The 17,226-nt window shown below is 49.7% G+C and overlaps 1 protein-coding gene across 2 annotated transcripts; it reads right to left on the bottom strand.

Moving 5' to 3' along the window:
* Window positions 1-740: 740 nt before the first annotated feature.
* On the bottom strand, window positions 741-15,968 carry ints1 (integrator complex subunit 1). Of its 2 annotated transcripts, none has more exons than XM_084677941.1 (47): window positions 15,607-15,968; window positions 15,111-15,395; window positions 14,813-15,009; window positions 14,600-14,737; window positions 14,317-14,476; window positions 14,123-14,228; window positions 13,834-14,020; window positions 13,524-13,669; window positions 13,275-13,416; window positions 12,986-13,162; window positions 12,754-12,868; window positions 12,542-12,662; window positions 12,339-12,416; window positions 12,087-12,244; window positions 11,888-11,984; window positions 11,687-11,778; window positions 11,523-11,583; window positions 11,235-11,432; window positions 10,921-11,050; window positions 10,648-10,827; window positions 10,403-10,552; window positions 10,120-10,299; window positions 9,803-9,907; window positions 9,414-9,581; window positions 9,207-9,318; window positions 8,890-9,048; window positions 8,637-8,783; window positions 8,445-8,543; window positions 8,227-8,351; window positions 7,718-7,972; window positions 7,409-7,568; window positions 7,177-7,308; window positions 6,424-6,592; window positions 6,087-6,210; window positions 5,828-5,943; window positions 5,630-5,717; window positions 5,010-5,254; window positions 3,800-3,929; window positions 3,528-3,661; window positions 3,199-3,391; window positions 2,826-2,950; window positions 2,573-2,682; window positions 2,242-2,355; window positions 2,075-2,145; window positions 1,894-1,985; window positions 1,636-1,745; window positions 741-1,486 (listed from the first exon to the last, which is right to left on the bottom strand). In XM_084677941.1, exons 1-47 carry the CDS (start codon window positions 15,659-15,661, stop codon window positions 1,371-1,373), a joined length of 6,552 nt encoding a protein of 2,183 aa, XP_084534067.1. In that variant the 5' UTR covers window positions 15,662-15,968; the 3' UTR covers window positions 741-1,370. The 2 variants fall into 2 exon arrangements, with proteins under 2 accessions (XP_084534067.1, XP_084534068.1); XM_084677942.1 differs by having other exon boundaries at window positions 12,760-12,868.
* Between the last annotated feature and the right edge of the window lie 1,258 nt (window positions 15,969-17,226).

Below are 17,226 nucleotides of genomic sequence, written 5' to 3'. Positions count from 1 at the left end.
TGGTATGCTGGCGCCTCACCAAGAGCCCAGGCAGCTATTAGAAGCATCTGTTGCAGGCTGACGGACAACCACAAACAGGACATTGAACTCTTGATGCAGTGAGTTAAAAGACACCTTACAGGTGCGATGAACACATCCGTCCCAAAAGCAGTGGGAAGACAGCGTAGACAGGTAGGTCTACAACAGTGAATGGAATCTATTTGTATGTGTGCAATGTGGGCAAAAAAAAAAAAAAACAGCTTGAGGAATTCCTTCCCCTAGCTTCAAATCAATTATGACATCTTAAAAGGAGAGTGGGACGCAGATCACTGGAGATGCATGCACCTCAGTGAGGGAGGCCGCTTTCATCGGTCCTGAGTGAGCAGCGCGGTGAGTACCTGACAGTCCTGATGGAGCTGTGTTTTCCCTGACCCTCTGGTGCGGGCTCACCCTGACACAGGACCCTCCTCTCAAAATACAAGAGCTTCCTCTCCATGTCCCCACATGTAATGCAATACCAGTAAAGTCAGTTCCAGTACCGGGCCAAACAAGCCTGCCCGCATACAGCCTTCGAAGGGGCTCTTTGGTCTTAGTGATTGAACAATTACGGCCTCGGTTAATTTCCCATAAATGGGACAGGACACTTCCCTGGGTTACCTGCATGCCTGCATGTCGTTACCACTACCCACTCTGACTCCATCAAGAGGCTTTCCAATGAAGTCAGTGGCACTGGGCAAAATAACTCACACTTTCATGGCAAATTGGTTTCCATCACAGCATTTGCAGCATGCCTTTAATTTGTCTGCTACAGCTCAGTGAAAAGAGAGAACACGTATGACAGCTGTTCCCAGCTTTATCAGGATTCAGGAACGACTGGAATGAAATGAAAGGGCAACAAGCCTTGTTCTATTAACAGGTTCTCGGTTCCTCTTGTTAAAATGTGGTGAAATATTGATATGAAAAACAATAATTAGGTCTACCGGATTCTGAAAGCTTATTCGATACAATTTACTGCCATACAAAATTGGTTCACCATGTTCGGTGTAGATAATTGGCAAAAGTGTGAACTTCTAGGGATGCCTTGTCCTTCCTAAATTCACTTTGAAAATATTTTTTTATTCAAAATACACTACAGTGATTACTAGACGAACTTCTAAACAAGTAGAAAGCAGAACCTGAAGATTTTTTTATCACATGAAAGCACATGAGGCCAATCTAAATTCAACACATATCTTGCATCTACAATGTTGATTAAAAGAAAAGAGCATGGGATGTTGCACCAAGCAGTAAAACACGAGTCATACAACAAAGCATACATGTAACACTGCAGTAGCAGTAACGGCTCCAGTCTTGGTATTTTGTAATGTATTTGTCTTTGTGTTGTTAGGTTTTTATGTTGTTGCATCCATGTGTAGGACCTTCATGGACTCAGAGATCATAGAACTGGTATCAATCTGTCCATAGACCCCCACCAAGAAGGCCTTGTGGAGCAGGATGTCTGCATGTTCTGGAGGAAAAAAGCATTGTCAAAACACACAAAAACATGTGAATTTGCCATGATCACTCCCGTTTTTAATCTGTTCACACACTAAGACAGGAGCCAAGAGCAGGTAAAGAAGCATCGTCGAAAGAACGAGCAGTCAGAGAAACACTCACCTTGACAGAGCAGCACAAATTCTGGAAGGTTCCTCAAGGCTGTCTGTACCACATCAAAGTTCCCGCTGCCCATACAGTACATGAAGGTAGGAAGGAAGTCTGCTGCCATGCTATTCCAACGAAACAGACAAATGTTACTCAAGGACGACATACATTTTGTGGAGTCTATCTTATCAGACAAGACATAAGCAGTTCACTGTTTGGCTCAACACCATGGTGAAGGGGGGAGTGCTTGGTCTGGGGTTAGGGCGTTCTCACCGGGGGTTGTTCTGGATGCAGCGCAGGGCCAGGCTGAAGGCCATGTTACGACACAGCTCTTCAGAGGAACTCATTAGTCTCTGGAGGTCGTTCTGAGGAAGAGACGACGCGGGACATTTTAACACACAGTTTGTTGCTTGTTGTTTTTGTTTTTTTATACAAACGTGTCCACGTGACTTACAGCAAAGTACTGGATGATCTCCGGGCTCCGCTTGGACTTCTCGTCCACCTCCGCCAGCACTTCCAGCATGTCTGCAACACGAAGTAGGAGGAGACAAATGACGGAACGGTGATCAAAACCTTGTTTTTAATTGGTTGAACTGTCTGTTGTGACTGACGGTTACCTACCTTCCACGGCTTCTCCTCTGGAGATCTTCTTCAGACACATGGTCATGTCAGCAGCAGTCACAGGAGAAGAGGCCGATATACTGACCATGGGCAGGGACCCCGCTGAGGAATCATCTAAAGAAGAAAAATCGGATAAGTCACAAACCACTAACACACCTACCCAACAATCTATTTCCATTGACACGGCTAATGGTGAAAATGTCAACATTTCTATTTTCTATTCAAGGACAGATGATGTTGTGTAAGGATCGTGTCTTTCACGAACACCACTGACGAGGTGTTGACGTCAGCACTGGAAGGATGTGGGTTTGGTTCTGGGGCTTGGTCTTACCCTCTCTGTCCTCCTCAGAGACCTCAGAAGAGCCTGCCTTCACAGGCAGAGTGAGCCCAGCCAGCAGGGACTTAAGCTGACCCAGCTCTGGGTTCTCCGAGGAGAGACCCCTGGTGGGACACACAGGAACAAACCACTAAACTTAGCACAGCTGGGCACAAAAAGACTTTGTTTATGATGCTGCTACTTTTTTGCCACGTACATTTGTATAGACATGTGTATTTATGTATTTTTAATTAGCTATTCGACTTACTGCAGGATATCAGAGTGCTTCTGTAGGTAGGGGATAGCTGCAGCCCCGTTATGGATGATGTACTTCTGGATGAATTGCACAAACTTATTGAGGAAAACCAGTGGTGAGCGAGTTCGCAAGAAATTCTGTAAAGGAGACACAAGATGAAATGTATAATTTCAGAACAAAAAGATAGATGGTGTCAATGAAACAATACAAAAGGCATATTGGGCCATGTGACAACCAAATAACAGGTAAGCATCCTCTTCTGCAATGCGAAACCTACCGAAAATCTGAACAGCTTGGCCAAATATCGGATAAACACGGTCCTTAACCATGAAGGCAGCTCGGTGTATTTGTCGTCACCATGGAGCTAACACAGGCTGTGCCTCACCTGAAGAACCTTCATGAAGGAGAGCAGACAGTCCTGCAGCGCCCTCTGGTGGTCGCTGTGGAACACCAGCGGCTGCAGCAGCTCGAGGATGGCCAGCACGTTGAGGAAGAAGGCCAGGTGGTTCTGTTGCCGGAACTCCTGGAAGTTGAGGTGGATGCGTCCGTGTAACAGTCCTGCGACCATGGGCAGGTGTCTGGAAACGCGCACAGACAGAGAGTTACCACCGAGACACACGCTGTCCTCTGTTACATCGAGATCACACACACAGAAAAAACGCAATCCAATTCAACATCCATGATTACATGAACCGTTTCCTGAACGACCCTCACCTTAGGAGCAGGACTGGGTGGGACACAGCCAGCTTCCTACAGGCTAGGTTAGCATCCGACATGCTGTTCTCGGCAGACTTGGAGTCTCCCGTATCGGACAGTAATGTAACCAGGCGATGGACCAGGATGTCCATCTGAAAAGCAGCAAATGACCAGGCAGTCATTAATATACAAGGATGTCTATCACCTTCTCTACATTAGCACTGCATGGCAGGAAGGTGAAACGGGGGGGCCCCCCGGGAAGCGTGACGCCAAGCGGAGCGGAGCTGTACCTTGCAGGTGCTCCCGTCCGCAGCCCCCTCGCTGCTCAGGGTGGCTTCGGGCAGGGTGACGTGCTGGATCACCTCAGGGAAGTGCAGGTAGATCTGGAGCAGGAGATTCTGACAGCGCTTACTCATCACACTGCCAACACAAGAGAGGTTGAACAGGAGAGATGTTCATCTCTATCCGTTTCAGTCCCAGTGACGGAGAAGGGGCACGCTGTACGGTCAATGAGGGAGTGCTAGATAGTGCGCCATCTGCCGGTTTAAAAGGTTTAAGTCGGCACGTATTGGCTGGAGGATATTTGGTGGAGAAGAATGACCTTGACCAAGAGAGTCAAGACTTAAAACTGCCTTTTCAACAGTGGATATGTAATCGTGGCGTAAACACCAGCTTATCTGCCTATGAGCCTAAAAGAGGTTGCTGTAAAGAGAATCCCATGCACACAACAAGTACTTGTTTATCCTACACAAGGCCAATCCATCTACTTTGTAGGACGGTTTTAGCAAACGATGTTTTTACTACCAACAATTTTACCAGACAGCTTAGCTGTACTTAAAATATTGTAATTCGGAAGCTAATTTTACTTGACCTTGGCCAAAGTTTCCTCATTAAAGTAGTTTAATAACCAGAGACATATTCATGAAAGAAGGTTTTGCCGCCACAAAGAGTTGCACCCTGATCTCTGACAGCTAAGTCGAAGCAGGAATTCACAACACAGGGAAGTTTAGAGCTTCAGCCTTAATCCTCTTGGCTTCATTATAATACATTGAGCTTTTAAAGAGATCACAGCACAGACGACTTCTGCTGGTTTTAATTTCACACCAATAGACCTAATTATCGAGTTTTCCCTGGTCCACGGCATTGTGCTTGACAGAGACCGTTCAGTCTGAAAAATTTCATCTGCTCCATGTGGGAGAATCTAGTGTGATATGCCCCGAGTTTATCAGTACATTCCTTTTAGAGGCCAAAGACCAAGTTCAATACGTGGGCTAATTGGAAAGAGAGAAGAAGAAAAAAACGATGTTTAACTCCATGACCTGTGGGCACTTGGGGGAATTTCATGGGACAAAAATATACATATTTTTCTCAGTTAATTTCGGAAGTGATGGGATCCAGAAGAGAGAGGGACAGATGCACAGACAGAAAAGAAGAGGGGGGTGACGCTTAACTGACAAAACAGCAGCAGCCTCGTTCTCTGACAGCCCCTCTGCTCCATACCTGTCTCCCCATTTCTTGGAGCAGTTGATGAGGTACTGGGAGACCTTCTTGACGTCCTCCAGGTCCTGGCAGCAGGAGTGCAGCAGGGGCAGGCGGGCCTGGATGAGGGAGCAGGAGGCCTGGTCCAGCGTGCCGCGGCCCTGGGGCGAGTCGCGGCTGTCCAGCTCAGACTCGGACAGGATCAGGTCCACCAGGCTGATGAGCTCCTCGGGGCTCAGGCGCAGGACAAACTTCTCCGTCCGCTTCTGCGGGGTGGGGGAGGAACGGGGACAGCCATCAGTCAGGCATGGTGGGGGAAGGAGGGGTGTCGGGAAAGGGGGAGGTTTGGGGTTTGGGGGGAAGCAATGGGGTTTCCTTACTATTAATATATAATATAAAATATACTTGTTTAAATGGGACTTTAGGCCACGAGGAGCAGTATGGACTACCTGCCATACATTTAGTGGACGCTCTTATCCACAGCGACTGACCGTAAGTACAGGGACATTCCCCCCGAGGCAAGTAGGGTGAAGTGCCGTGCCCAAGGATACAACGTCATTTGTCACGGCTGGGGATCGAACCGGGAACCTTCTGATTACCAGCCTGATTCCCTAACCGCTCAGCCGCCTGACCTGCCATACCTGGGGAGTCTTCTGGTCGCGGCCCTGCCAGATACGAGGGATGTGGCTGCAGGCCCACAGGAAGTCCAGGGCCGAGGAAGGGTCAAGTCTGAGGCAGAACAACGCATCGGGCTATTAGAAACATCTAGAACGCTATTCAGTCCACCCTGTGCTAACACGTTTCCATAGGAGGGTGGTGGGGTGAGCTGCATGTCCCACCTCTGGTCTTTGGGCTTGCCGAGGAGAGCGCTAATGCACTGGTGGAGAGTGGTCCAATTGGACTGGTGAGTCAGCAGGGCCAGGAGGTAGGGCCTGTAGGAGGGGGTTCCTCTCGCCTGCAAGACAACACCCAGAGAGACACGATGAGCCGGACCACTCGATTTCAAACGAAGGCGTTATGAAAATGATAACGCCGCACTGATTAGGTTAGCGTTACAACAGAGCAAGCAAGCGACAAACAATGACAGCTGAGGTTCACCTTGTTGAGAGCAAAGAGTAGCTTCTGCTGAAGGTCAGGACACACTGAGGTCACCTCTGGGTCAAGGTGTTCCAGCCAATCAACCAGCAGACCTGAGCAAGACCCCGTCTTTGTCTCTGAGCGGCTGGGGAGGAGATAGACAGCATTAAACACATGACTGTTGTCTACAGGATTCTCTAGAGAGACACTCCGTTTCAAAAGAACAATACGGACCAAAGAGTCCATACAAAAAAAAAGGTTACACAAATAAAAGGTCATTTGATGCACATCACAGGTCTATGTTCAGATCTATGCCAGTTCTTTGTCTCCAGGGGAGCATTAGAGGCGCTTTGCTCACATTCTAGAATCCGCCTCCATTTTCACGGCCTGCTCCTCGCTCCCTTGGAGGAGCAGAGATATCACCATGGTAACAGGGCCCGCTGTTCCCGTTTGTGTTCCGACGGTCATTAACAGGGACAACAGCTCCTCCAAGTACAGAGACTTCACCTCCAGCAGCCCCTGTAACACTGGCAGAACAAACAGCATGTCTCGGTGATCACGAGAGGGGGTAGTGGGGGCTATTTCAGGGAATACGGTGGAATATTTGGCAGTTCCAAAACAAACACCGAAGACAGCAGGCGATATGGTGAAGGAAAAATCTCGTGATTTAAATGGAAAAACAAAGACTCATGGGAGCAAGGAAAGCCAAACCCACACACCAAAAATACGGACTACCATTATCACATTTTTTGTGTAACCTAAGTCACAAGCTTTGCCACAACCAGATGACTGTTACGACATCTTTCATCGTGTTTGATGGGAACTTGAGAACATTGGACATAAACAAGCTCAGAGTGGCCAGACCTCACTCTAGAGATTGGTTGGGTTTAAAGGAAGGAACGTTCTTCAAAGATAAACAAAATGAAGAAAAAAGAAAAAAAACTGACATGGGGGCCTAAAAACAGGTCTGGAGCTATTGCGAAACACCGGCCATGCCTTTCAACACGGCAACAACAAGGGGATAACATATTTCCACAGAGCCGTGATGGTTCCACTTCCAAACTGAACAGACACTTTCAAATAACACATAGCCTAACACCCACTGATCTACCTTTGCCTATGAGTTCAGGCTCTGCGTTACACCTCTCCCCTGCCCTCAGGGAGGCGATGATGGCTCTCACTGCCACCTCAGAGTCCCGTCTGTAGGCCAGGTCCTTGTCCAGGTGCAGAAAACCTGTGCGAACTGCAGAGCAGAGACACTCGGTTATCGCGACTTGAATAAACGCCATGGCGACAGTGGGGCGGTAGTAGCCGGATGTCGGACTGAGGCGAGAGGTGCCCACCATCGCTGAGTCGATGTTTGTGAGAGAACTGTCCAGCGAAGGACTTGACCAGGGTCTGCATTGGCCCCGCCTCCACAGAGGGGTTCTCCAGCCAGGTCAGCATCTCAATGATGGCCTTGAAGAAGAGCGAGGAGAAGGTCACATCCTGGGTGACCAGCCGCTGGGGGGGGGGGGGGGAGAAGGATCACAAGGAGAGAGACAAGGAGAATAAAAACAAGTCCAAAAAAGCCACAATCGACCAATCAGTATTTGGCGTTGGCGGTCGGCGGACAGATCGAGTAGAAGCTAGCACTGCCAGGTTGCACCGACCTGGTAGAGGTGAAGCTGGCGCAGCAGCGGGCAGGAGAGGGTGTGGCTGCGGTGCATGGCCAAGACCAGGGGCCCCGCGTGGGCAGAGCTGAGCAGGGTAGCGAGAGCCTGCAGGAGACGGACAGCCACGCCGCCCGGCTGGGGCTGCCCCTGCCTGGCACGCATCAGCTCCTGTGCCAGGGCCTGCTGCAGCGCCAGGGAGAGCTGGCGAGGCGGCGGGCCGGGCCAGCGGGGGTCCGCCTTCAGGGGGAACATCTGTGGAGAGGGGAAAACAGATGAGTCACGCAGGAGGTCTGCAGACTGCACTACCCCGCCTCCAAGCTCTGTCAGCAGACAGGATCAATTACAGTGTGCTTTACAAGAGCTATGTGGTGAACAAAACAAAAGAAATGCTTTGATCTTTATATTGGCTTTTTATCAAAGTTTATGAGAGAGGATCTTAGTCTGTGACGGTCAAATTGAGTGACTTCAGGCGGGTTTTTCGTAAAACTTGAGACAAATGCGCCTACCTGAGCAAGCATGCCGGTGAGGTCATCGTCCGGACCAATTGTAGGTATCTGATTGGCTGCTCTCATCTTGACAGAACTATGAGGGGTCTCCACGGTGACCTTGGCCCGGCTCACCTCCGCACTGTCTGTGAGGGCGACAACACAATCACTGGTCAACTGGCACAACCCCCTCCGTTTGTGACGTTCGTCGAGTGGCACGCCGCGTCGGCCCAACAAACCTCTCCGAGCGGGAATGGAGGAGCTGAGCAGTGTGTGGAAAGTGTGCCCCCCGGTGGCACCTCGCTCACGCTGCACCTCAACCAGCTGGGCCATGTACGCTGCGGGGAGACACACAGAGCTGTTAGCAACCCGCGCCCTCCTAAGGTAGCCATGCAGAGGGGACGCAAAGGCAGCGCAGAGCAGACGCTCACTCTTGTCCATGATGTTCTGCTCCAGGGTCTGCGGGTCGTGGGACACGGCCTGGTCCAGGTACTGCAGCAGCTTGCTCATGCTGGACACTGGGATGCCGAACGACTGGACGAACAGCAGCAGCTGCTGGGGCTCCAGGTCTTGCAACGCTGAAGAGAAACACACACCAGTTATACAAGCGCGCGTTTTCATATCGCCGATGCAACGCCCGGCCCCCTTTTAAGAGAACGAACGTCGGGATCGTGGGACTCGCACCTGCATCGACCAATCGCGCGACCTCCGAGCGGATCATCCGCAGCTTCAGCCAATCGGGCAGAAGGAGAGCCTCCTCGGAGGTGTCCACCAGGAAGGCCGTGGGGAGGGGCTTCTTGTCAGGGAACCAGATGTCAAGCAGGTTGTAGAATTCATTCTCCCCTGAAAACATGGACAAAAGTACAGACCATGCGTGAACCCCCCAACGTCCGATAGCGCCGCGCGTTTCCAGTACAACGTCCACAGTGTGACAGCAGACGTTTGTAGTGGCAGCACTCGTTTGACGGAGAGAGTGCTACTCTGATGCCGACGCTCCGTACCTTTCGCCGGCCCTAAGGTCAGCAAGATGACCATGGCGTGCACCACCAGGATGTGCATGGTGGCCGTTTCCCCCGTGGTCCAGCGCAGGAACACCTGGTCCTGAGACTCAGACTGTCGACAACACCGACACGCGTTACACACAGCACTTGAATGACGAACGTAGCGACACGTAGCGACACTGGCCAAACGTCCGCGCGAGTCCTTACCCAGCTGTAGAGGTCTTCTCCCTCCTTGGTCTTCCTCATCCTCCGGATGTAGGTGGAGAAGATGGTGAGCAGGGCAGAGAGCACGGCGTGGGACTCTGGCCTGTAGGAGTGCTTGGAGAACAGGCTGTTCATGATGGTGGAGCGCTCCACGATCAGCCGCGCTATATCCTGAGACAGGACGACAACAGCAACACAGCGGTCAGCGTCTCGCCAGGAGCGGGACACGAGCGCTACAGGACGGCTGGATCTCGGTGGCGTGTGTACGCATTTTTAGAGGTCGGCAGGTTCAAATCCACCCCTGTACGTCGCTTTAGATCAAAACACCTGCTAAATAAAGGAACAGGGGTACAGGGGGACGTGTGACTGAGGCATGCGTAGTCATGGGTTACCAGCGCCAGGTCGTTGTGAGATGACTGCTCCTCCACCGGGGCATGCTGGGATAGGTAGATGAGGTAGGCGCTGATGGTCTGAGGGTCTGTCTCCATGTGTATGGCCTGGGGAAGATCAAACACACCCATCAGCTGGCCTGTTCCCGCTCCACAGAGGTTGGAGTATTATCAATAATAGAATAAATAAGTGTTTCGGGTGATGAAAACCGGTTGGGTGACTTATGTTGTATATGAACATAACCTAAGGTATTCGTATTCCATTTATTTTCTGGCCTCATGGCAATACACGACTGAGAGTCGTTCTGGAGAACACAGACCTGCTGTAGGGCAGTGGACGTCATGCCTCGCACGCTGTCAAACAGCGGGAGTTTGGGGAGGTCTTGAAGCAGCCACTGGTAACCTGGCAACAGCTCACCGTCGGCCGAGTCTTCTTCCATGGGCTGGTCCCTCTCCTCTCCGTCCTTCAGCCCGCCCTCCGTCAGCACCAGAGACAGGCCCTGCGACGGTGGACGGTTAGCCGCTCCCCATACCGTATAGGCATTGCGTGGGTGTGTAGGTGTATGTGCGTGTGTGGTTAACTGGACCTGTGAGACACCATACCTTCATGGCCAGCACTCTTGAAGCCACCTGCGAGGAACTGAGCCTGCGCAGGAAGTAGTCCAACACCTCACACGTGGTCTGCTCATCTGCTTTAGGACCCAGCAGCAGGTCCTGCAGCCTTCCAAGCAGCTGCCTCTGTTTCTGCTGCCTCTGGCAGGGGACAGACGCAGCCATTGGTGACTAGTCCTGACAAAACACTCAAATATGCAATGGATCTGGCTTGGGGAAAGAATATCCCTTCATACTTGTCGCTTTTTGGCTCTCTGCTCTTTGCTCTCTGCCTCGTCCTCGTCTTCGATGGGCATGGTGTCGTCTGCAGCATCGTGGAGCAGGAACTCGCACAGGCACTGCACAGGCAGCACATCCAAGGAGCCTTCACTGGACTGCACCAGGTCGGCCAGCCAAGGCATCGACTGGGACGAGGCCTAGCATGACCGGGGAGGAACGGTTAGACGCCGACCCCAGGGGATGGAGACTTGGTGAGCCAGTACTGAGAGAGGGTGCCACCGCACGCTAACCTGTCTCTGGATGATGTTGAGCAGGAAGTCGGGGTTGCGGCTGCGACAAAGAAGGTGGCCCAGACGCAGGGACTGGTTTAGGGTCTTCACCTGTTCCTGGACCTGTGGAGGAGGTCTGCGAGGAGGGCCCCTGGACACAGACACACACGGGTTCAGCAAGTCACAACACCACTTCAAGTCCAGTCAAAATCGAAGACACTTCCCGGGCAAATCCAACTGATTGTTCAGGAAAGACCAAGCCAGATACCTAGCATTCAGACACAAAGGGAAGGAGTGCCGGGGCTAGGATGCGAGTAGTTCAGCAGGGCTCTTACTGTGGGTCCAGACTGGTGAGCTGGCACAGCAACAGACTGTTGCTCTCTGTGATGGTCTGCTTGGTGGAAGCTGCTGCCAGGTGGCTCTCAAACGCCAGGATTTCCTGCTTCTCTCTCTGGGAGATCTGCAGCTCCCGGCTGATCATCTCAGTCTTGGTCTCCTCGTCCGCAACCGTGCATGGAGGATAGGAGTAGTTACTGTCCGGGTAAGAGAAAAGGACGACAACACGTTTGTTGGGTTGATAACTCATATTTGGAGTTTAGGCTTGTGGGTTTAAGCATGCTTACTTGGTCATGACCATTTCCATTAGCATTTTCAGTGTGGGATAGCCATCCCAAGCTGCCAAGCCTGACGAAACACAAGGGAATATTAAGGTAAAGAGTACTGAAAACACAATTGTGTAATCTTGCATGTGAAGACTTAACAGAGACTTGCAGGTTATCAGTCATACCTATCTTCTGAGGATTGAATGCAGCCACAACAAGCAGTAGAAGCCACGCCTTCCAATATAGAGTAGATATGGCCAGGTTTGGAGGTTGATACCTACAACAACAATTTGGTTTACATTCCAAAGAAACACTACTAGTTCTGCTACTGTAGTAATGCAGGACTTCCCTGAAGGTAACAAAGCAGAGAGAAGCACTGGACATACCCTGCAGGCAGCTGGATGTTCTCAGGATGGTGATATGTGCACAGGTTGAGCACTGCATCGATGAGCTGGATCCTCTCCACTTTCAGCACATCCAGATCTACAACACAGCATCAAGTCAACTCAGTGTCCTCACGTCCGGCCACGCGGCTTGAGCGATACGGAAGGTGGCATCGAGACCCTGGCCGGGTCAAAGACGTACCATCTGACTGAACCCCGGCTGCCCTCTTCACCAGGTGGTCGGCCAGCTCCATGGCGTCAGCGGGGCCCAGGGGCAGTTCGCGTGACAGGCCGATGACCAGGATACGCATCAACGTGTCCTCCAGCAGGGGCACTTCAGAGCACAGACGAAGGAAAAAGCTAGCGAAAAAAAAAAGAAACCGTCTAATTAAAGACCGGCACAAACAGAGGGAGGGACACACCCACGGAACTTTCTGGTTGTTGAAACGCTCACTTCCTGTCACTTTCAGGGGGCCAGTTGTCCCATTTGTAGTAAGTCTCTGGCTGCTCTGTGAAAAGCACCTTGTGAAGGCTAGGGAAGAGAATCAGAGAAGAAAGAGGATCAGTCACAAGTGCATGAAGGACATGTAACCAGTATTTCATCCCAACAGTGTTTCATCAACTAACAAACGCTCAATGTACCGGTCCATTACGTACCAGTGGACATAGTCCTTGGGACCCGTTTTGCTGATAGTGGGCACGACCGTGTGGAGCCACCACACAGCATCCCTCTGGATGGCTGCTATCTGGTTCTGGAAGGACCTCAGCACCTCGAGATCTGACACAAAGCGGGATGTTAACTGGGGTGTTCAAACAAAGCCGGAAAATAAACGTCCACATGTAAAGTGACAGTTGACAGGTCAATTTACACGCACTCTTCTTCTCTCCTTTGTCCCAGGCGACGCCGGCCTCCTTGACCTGAGCGGTGATGCCCAGCATCATGGACACTGTAAGAAGGTCAGTCACCTGGATGACAAACCGTTCCTGTGGGACAGACAGACGTCATAAGACCCGGCGACTTTCAAAAGCTGTAGGTAAGGCACTGGATCGGGACTTTAGACTGAGATTGCATTGGCAGTCAACAGTCTGCACGTTGCTCACCTTGAACTCCAAGTCTACATAGGTGGCCTCCTTCCTCTCCTGCATCAGGCCCAGACAGAAGGACTGGAAGTTGATCTCGTGCTTGGTCTGTTTGACAATCTCCCTCAGTAAGGCCCGTGAGGCTCTGAGGTAATCGTCCTTGTTAGTCAGCAGGTCTTGGAACACCATGGCAAGAAACTGGGGCCAGGAGAGAAACAAGAACAGAGAGAAGGCAGGTGATATAGAAATGCACAGACATGATAAGGCGAGCTTGTTTATTCCCAGGTGTCAGTATGGGGTATTCTCGTACCTTGGGAGCCTGCTCTGGGCTGTGTTGGAGAACCGTGTGGAGAACCTGCATGTTGTTGGGGTTCCTGGCATTGGACAGCTCGTTAAAGATCACCAGCTTCACCATCGTGCCGAGGTTGTCTCTGTGTGCGTTCAGAAGCTCTCTGGAAACCAAACGCAAACACAGCACAGATCAGTGCTTTGAACTTGTTGTTTTTTTGTTTTTGTTTTTCCAGAAAGGATTCCTGGATCGAGAAGACAGCCTACGCACCTGACACAGAGCATGTAGTGATTGAGCAGGACTTTGGGTTTGAGGCGGATCTTGATCAGGTTAGAGATCACCTCCATGTCATCCGCTCCGTGAGAGTTGCAGTTCATACACAGCGACATGAGGAGGTCCTGAGCCGGGCGAGTCAACTGCCGACAAATCAACACACCGTTAAACAAGAACGATTTTGTGGAATAACAGAGCTGAAATAAGCAAGGAATTGAAATCTGCTGAAGAGGACCAATTCCCAACTACCATGTATGATGGTTGATGGGGGATGCCTTGTGTAAAGTGGCTGTGTTGCACGTCTCACCTTTGGGTTCTGCAGCCACATCTCCAGCCTCTGCACAGCCATGAGCCGCACCTCCTTATAGCCACAGGTGGCAGTGAGCAAACGCAGAAGGTTCCGGGAGACGTTGTCCATGGGCTGCCTGCGGTTCAACTGATCCCTCAGGACGTCCAGCACATAGTCCTCCACGCTCTCAGCCAACTCCTCATACCTGTTTCACGTCGAAGAGGAGAATAAAAGACAAAATGCTTCTTGAAAGAGATATATCATCTCAACCAAGGCAGAAGAGACCGACGTCTTCAGGAAACGATACCTTGGCATAACTTGACCATCGTCCTCAGGGCTAAGCTTCTCCTCGGCAATCAGCAACTCAGTCTGGCTATCATCCTCATCTGGGGTGGACGGATGAGGACTGCTGCCTGGAGCACAACAAGTTAGACGTCAGTTCACACTGAAGCCTTCCATGGCAGGATGTCTAGATGAACAAGCTGGCCTACATAGTCCTACCTGCACTGAGATCCCCTGCAGAGCGGCCAGTGTCTGTCTGCAGCAGCATACTTTTAGGGGGCATCTTGGTGCCAAAGGCAGTCTGAATGTTGTCCACAAAGTTCTTACAGTGGGAACTGTCCACCCAGATTCTCTCCCCCAGAGAGTCCTCTATGTACACCTGAAAATCATCGTCGTCATCATCATCATCATCAAGAAGTTCCAATTAGTCTTAACAGATTTTGGATTGTTTTCATTGGATTGTTGTAGACAGCTGACAAAATGAAACCCAAAAGATGCTCACTTTGACAAAGATCTCTGGCCAGTTCTCATCCTCCTCATAGGCAGCCATCAGCAGATTGCAGGCGAGTACAGACACAAGGCTGTTACCTTTGGCTTTGAAGTTGATTGAGGCATCTCGGCGCAGAAGACTGCACAACGCCTGTACACAAAAACAGTTATGAGCATCCCGTGAAACTGAATAGAACTACATTGAATAGTTTGTCTCAATTCTTACCTCAATAATGCCTTCCGTGGCAAAGACGTTGGGCTTAATCTTAGCCAGAAACATGAGGCTGAGATACAGGGTGATGTCAGGCTTGGCTCTGTTCATCTTCAGTTGTTTGACTGCCCCACACAGCACTCCCTCGATGCGGTCGTCGTTTCCCTCTGATTCTGCTGCTTCGATCTCATCTAGCAGCACAGCTGGGGGTACTACAAGAATGGCACAGTGTTCAAAGAGAATCAGATACGGTTGAATATGATAGGACCGCTACCATTTCCGGTTAACAAACATAATAATCAAAGTGTCTTACCTTCTAATGGCACCACTGAGGGTTCCTTGATAGAGGGCGATATAGCTCTCTTGTCCACTGCAACCACATCAGCCAGTCGCCCCAAAGCACTTACGGGAGGGGTAGAGGATAATTTGGGGCGCTTCACAAGGCTGGACAAGCCAGAGGAGGAGGGGAGGGATGAAGAAGCCTCTCGTTTACGGTCAGAGGGGGTGGATGATGGCTTCAGAAGTACCGCAGGTGCTTTTGACTCTCCACCCTGGCTCTTTGACCCCAGTGCTATGAAGTCCCCCGGGGGAGGGTGCCCTGGTAGAGTAACAACATCATTGATAGTTATCCACTACAGAAAATGAGTATTTATCTAGCTCTACATCTTTGAACCCTTTCCAAAGTCAGCTGAGATGTACTGCGATCGGGCTGTCTCACAAAGCACAATAAAACATAGATTGTTACCAAAGTTGATACAATGTTTTAGACTATGTATGTCTTGACTTGACCACAGTTGCTTGCTACATACCTGATGGTTTTGCGGCACTGGGACGCCTTAATGCTGTGGGCTTTGGACGATTCATTTTAACTTAGATCATGTACTGTACCTGCTTCTTTGTATGTGAATGGCTAGGTTAACAAGCAAACGAAATAGCTATCACCAGAGCGAAACAGAAAAAACGCCATATAAAGCTCTCTTATTGAGCAGTAACAATAAGTGGAGTTCATACGTAACTGTGAAGTTATCTATTTGTAGAGCAAAGCAAGCTATCTCATTTCTAAATGTTTTAGGTTGGGATCAAAATTAGTTTGCATTGGAAAGCTAGCTTGCTAGCTAGCTTGAGGGCTAAGATTGTTGAGCGGAACTTCCTCCTCCGCAACGTATTGTATTCAAGAACGTTAAATATGCGCGTGATGCGCACGGTGTGCTGCCCGTAACTTAGCGGTGCATGTTCTGCTTTCAATCATGAGCTTGAGGAATGCCTCGATTGAGCGGGGATTTCATTTGTCCGTGTGAGTGGATTCATACACGAGCCAATGTCTGGTTGTTGTGTTTTACAATCTTGAATAGCTTTTCAAAAGCTATTCATATGCACAGATTATGAGGATGATATTGCTTTTCTGGGATTTCATTGTAGACTTCCACACCTTGTTTTGTACCACACCACACAACACAAACACTTCAAATAGCCTATTAACCGAGGGTTTGACTGTCTTGCGTGCAGCATCTGCGTGACTTTCTTGAGACGCTAAGCAAGGAAATCAAAATGCAGAGATGGATAGCATGGAGATGTGTTAAGGTCAACGGTAATGAAAAAATATGAGACTTAATAAATAATGTGCCTATATTATAAACATGTCCTGATCCATTTACAATAGCCCATGTTAGCTACTCTGATTGGACAATTTTTAGTTTAGCATGAAAACTCAGAGGTTAAATGATTATTTATGAGATAAAGTTGGTCCCAGCACACCGTTCATGTGTTCAGTCAACCATGTCGCATTTTCAAAAGACGTAGGGCCTACTGTGTATCCTGTAGTTCAACTAATAAAGTTTCAGTCATGTAAAATATATAACCTTTCGTAATTATGTTTAACATCTTTGTTTCCATGCAATGTAAATATTTTACAACCTTTTACAGACATGCGCAACATTTTGTTTTGTAAAAACGATTTCATTCAATTATTGCGAGAAGTGCGGTTCTAAAAGAGAAAATGAATTGAATGTAAGCCAGGAGTTCATAACAAAATACAGCAATAGTTTTAATTTTAATATTTTTTTTATTTTTTATTATGTAAATATTGTCCATGAGGGACTGCTTGGGACAGGTGGCGCTGTTCACTCCTCATAGAATACGTTGTGTCTGGAAGGCGTTAGTGGATGAGTGGACAAGTGTAGCCACAGGACCAACAAATTGCATTTTGTTTCCTTACAGCCTAAATCCAATAGTCGTCATCAGCAGAATGCCTCTAATCTACAGATTAATTTCGCAAACTCCCTAAAAGCATGCATTTGCCAGCTGCGTCTCATTTCTATTTCTGGCCTCCCCTAGTTTCCCACTTGACTCACGTCAGCAGAAAGTTATTTTCATGAATGGAGGGGGCGGTCACGAGGAATTGGTGACGTGAATGCTGTCGGAAGCAAAGC

Source organism: Hypomesus nipponensis, chromosome 17 (genome assembly GCF_054491055.1).
Source record: "Hypomesus nipponensis isolate SF chromosome 17, ASM5449105v1, whole genome shotgun sequence".
Taxonomy (NCBI): Eukaryota; Metazoa; Chordata; class Actinopteri; order Osmeriformes; family Osmeridae; genus Hypomesus; species Hypomesus nipponensis.
This window is presented reverse-complemented; position numbering and strand designations above follow the sequence as displayed.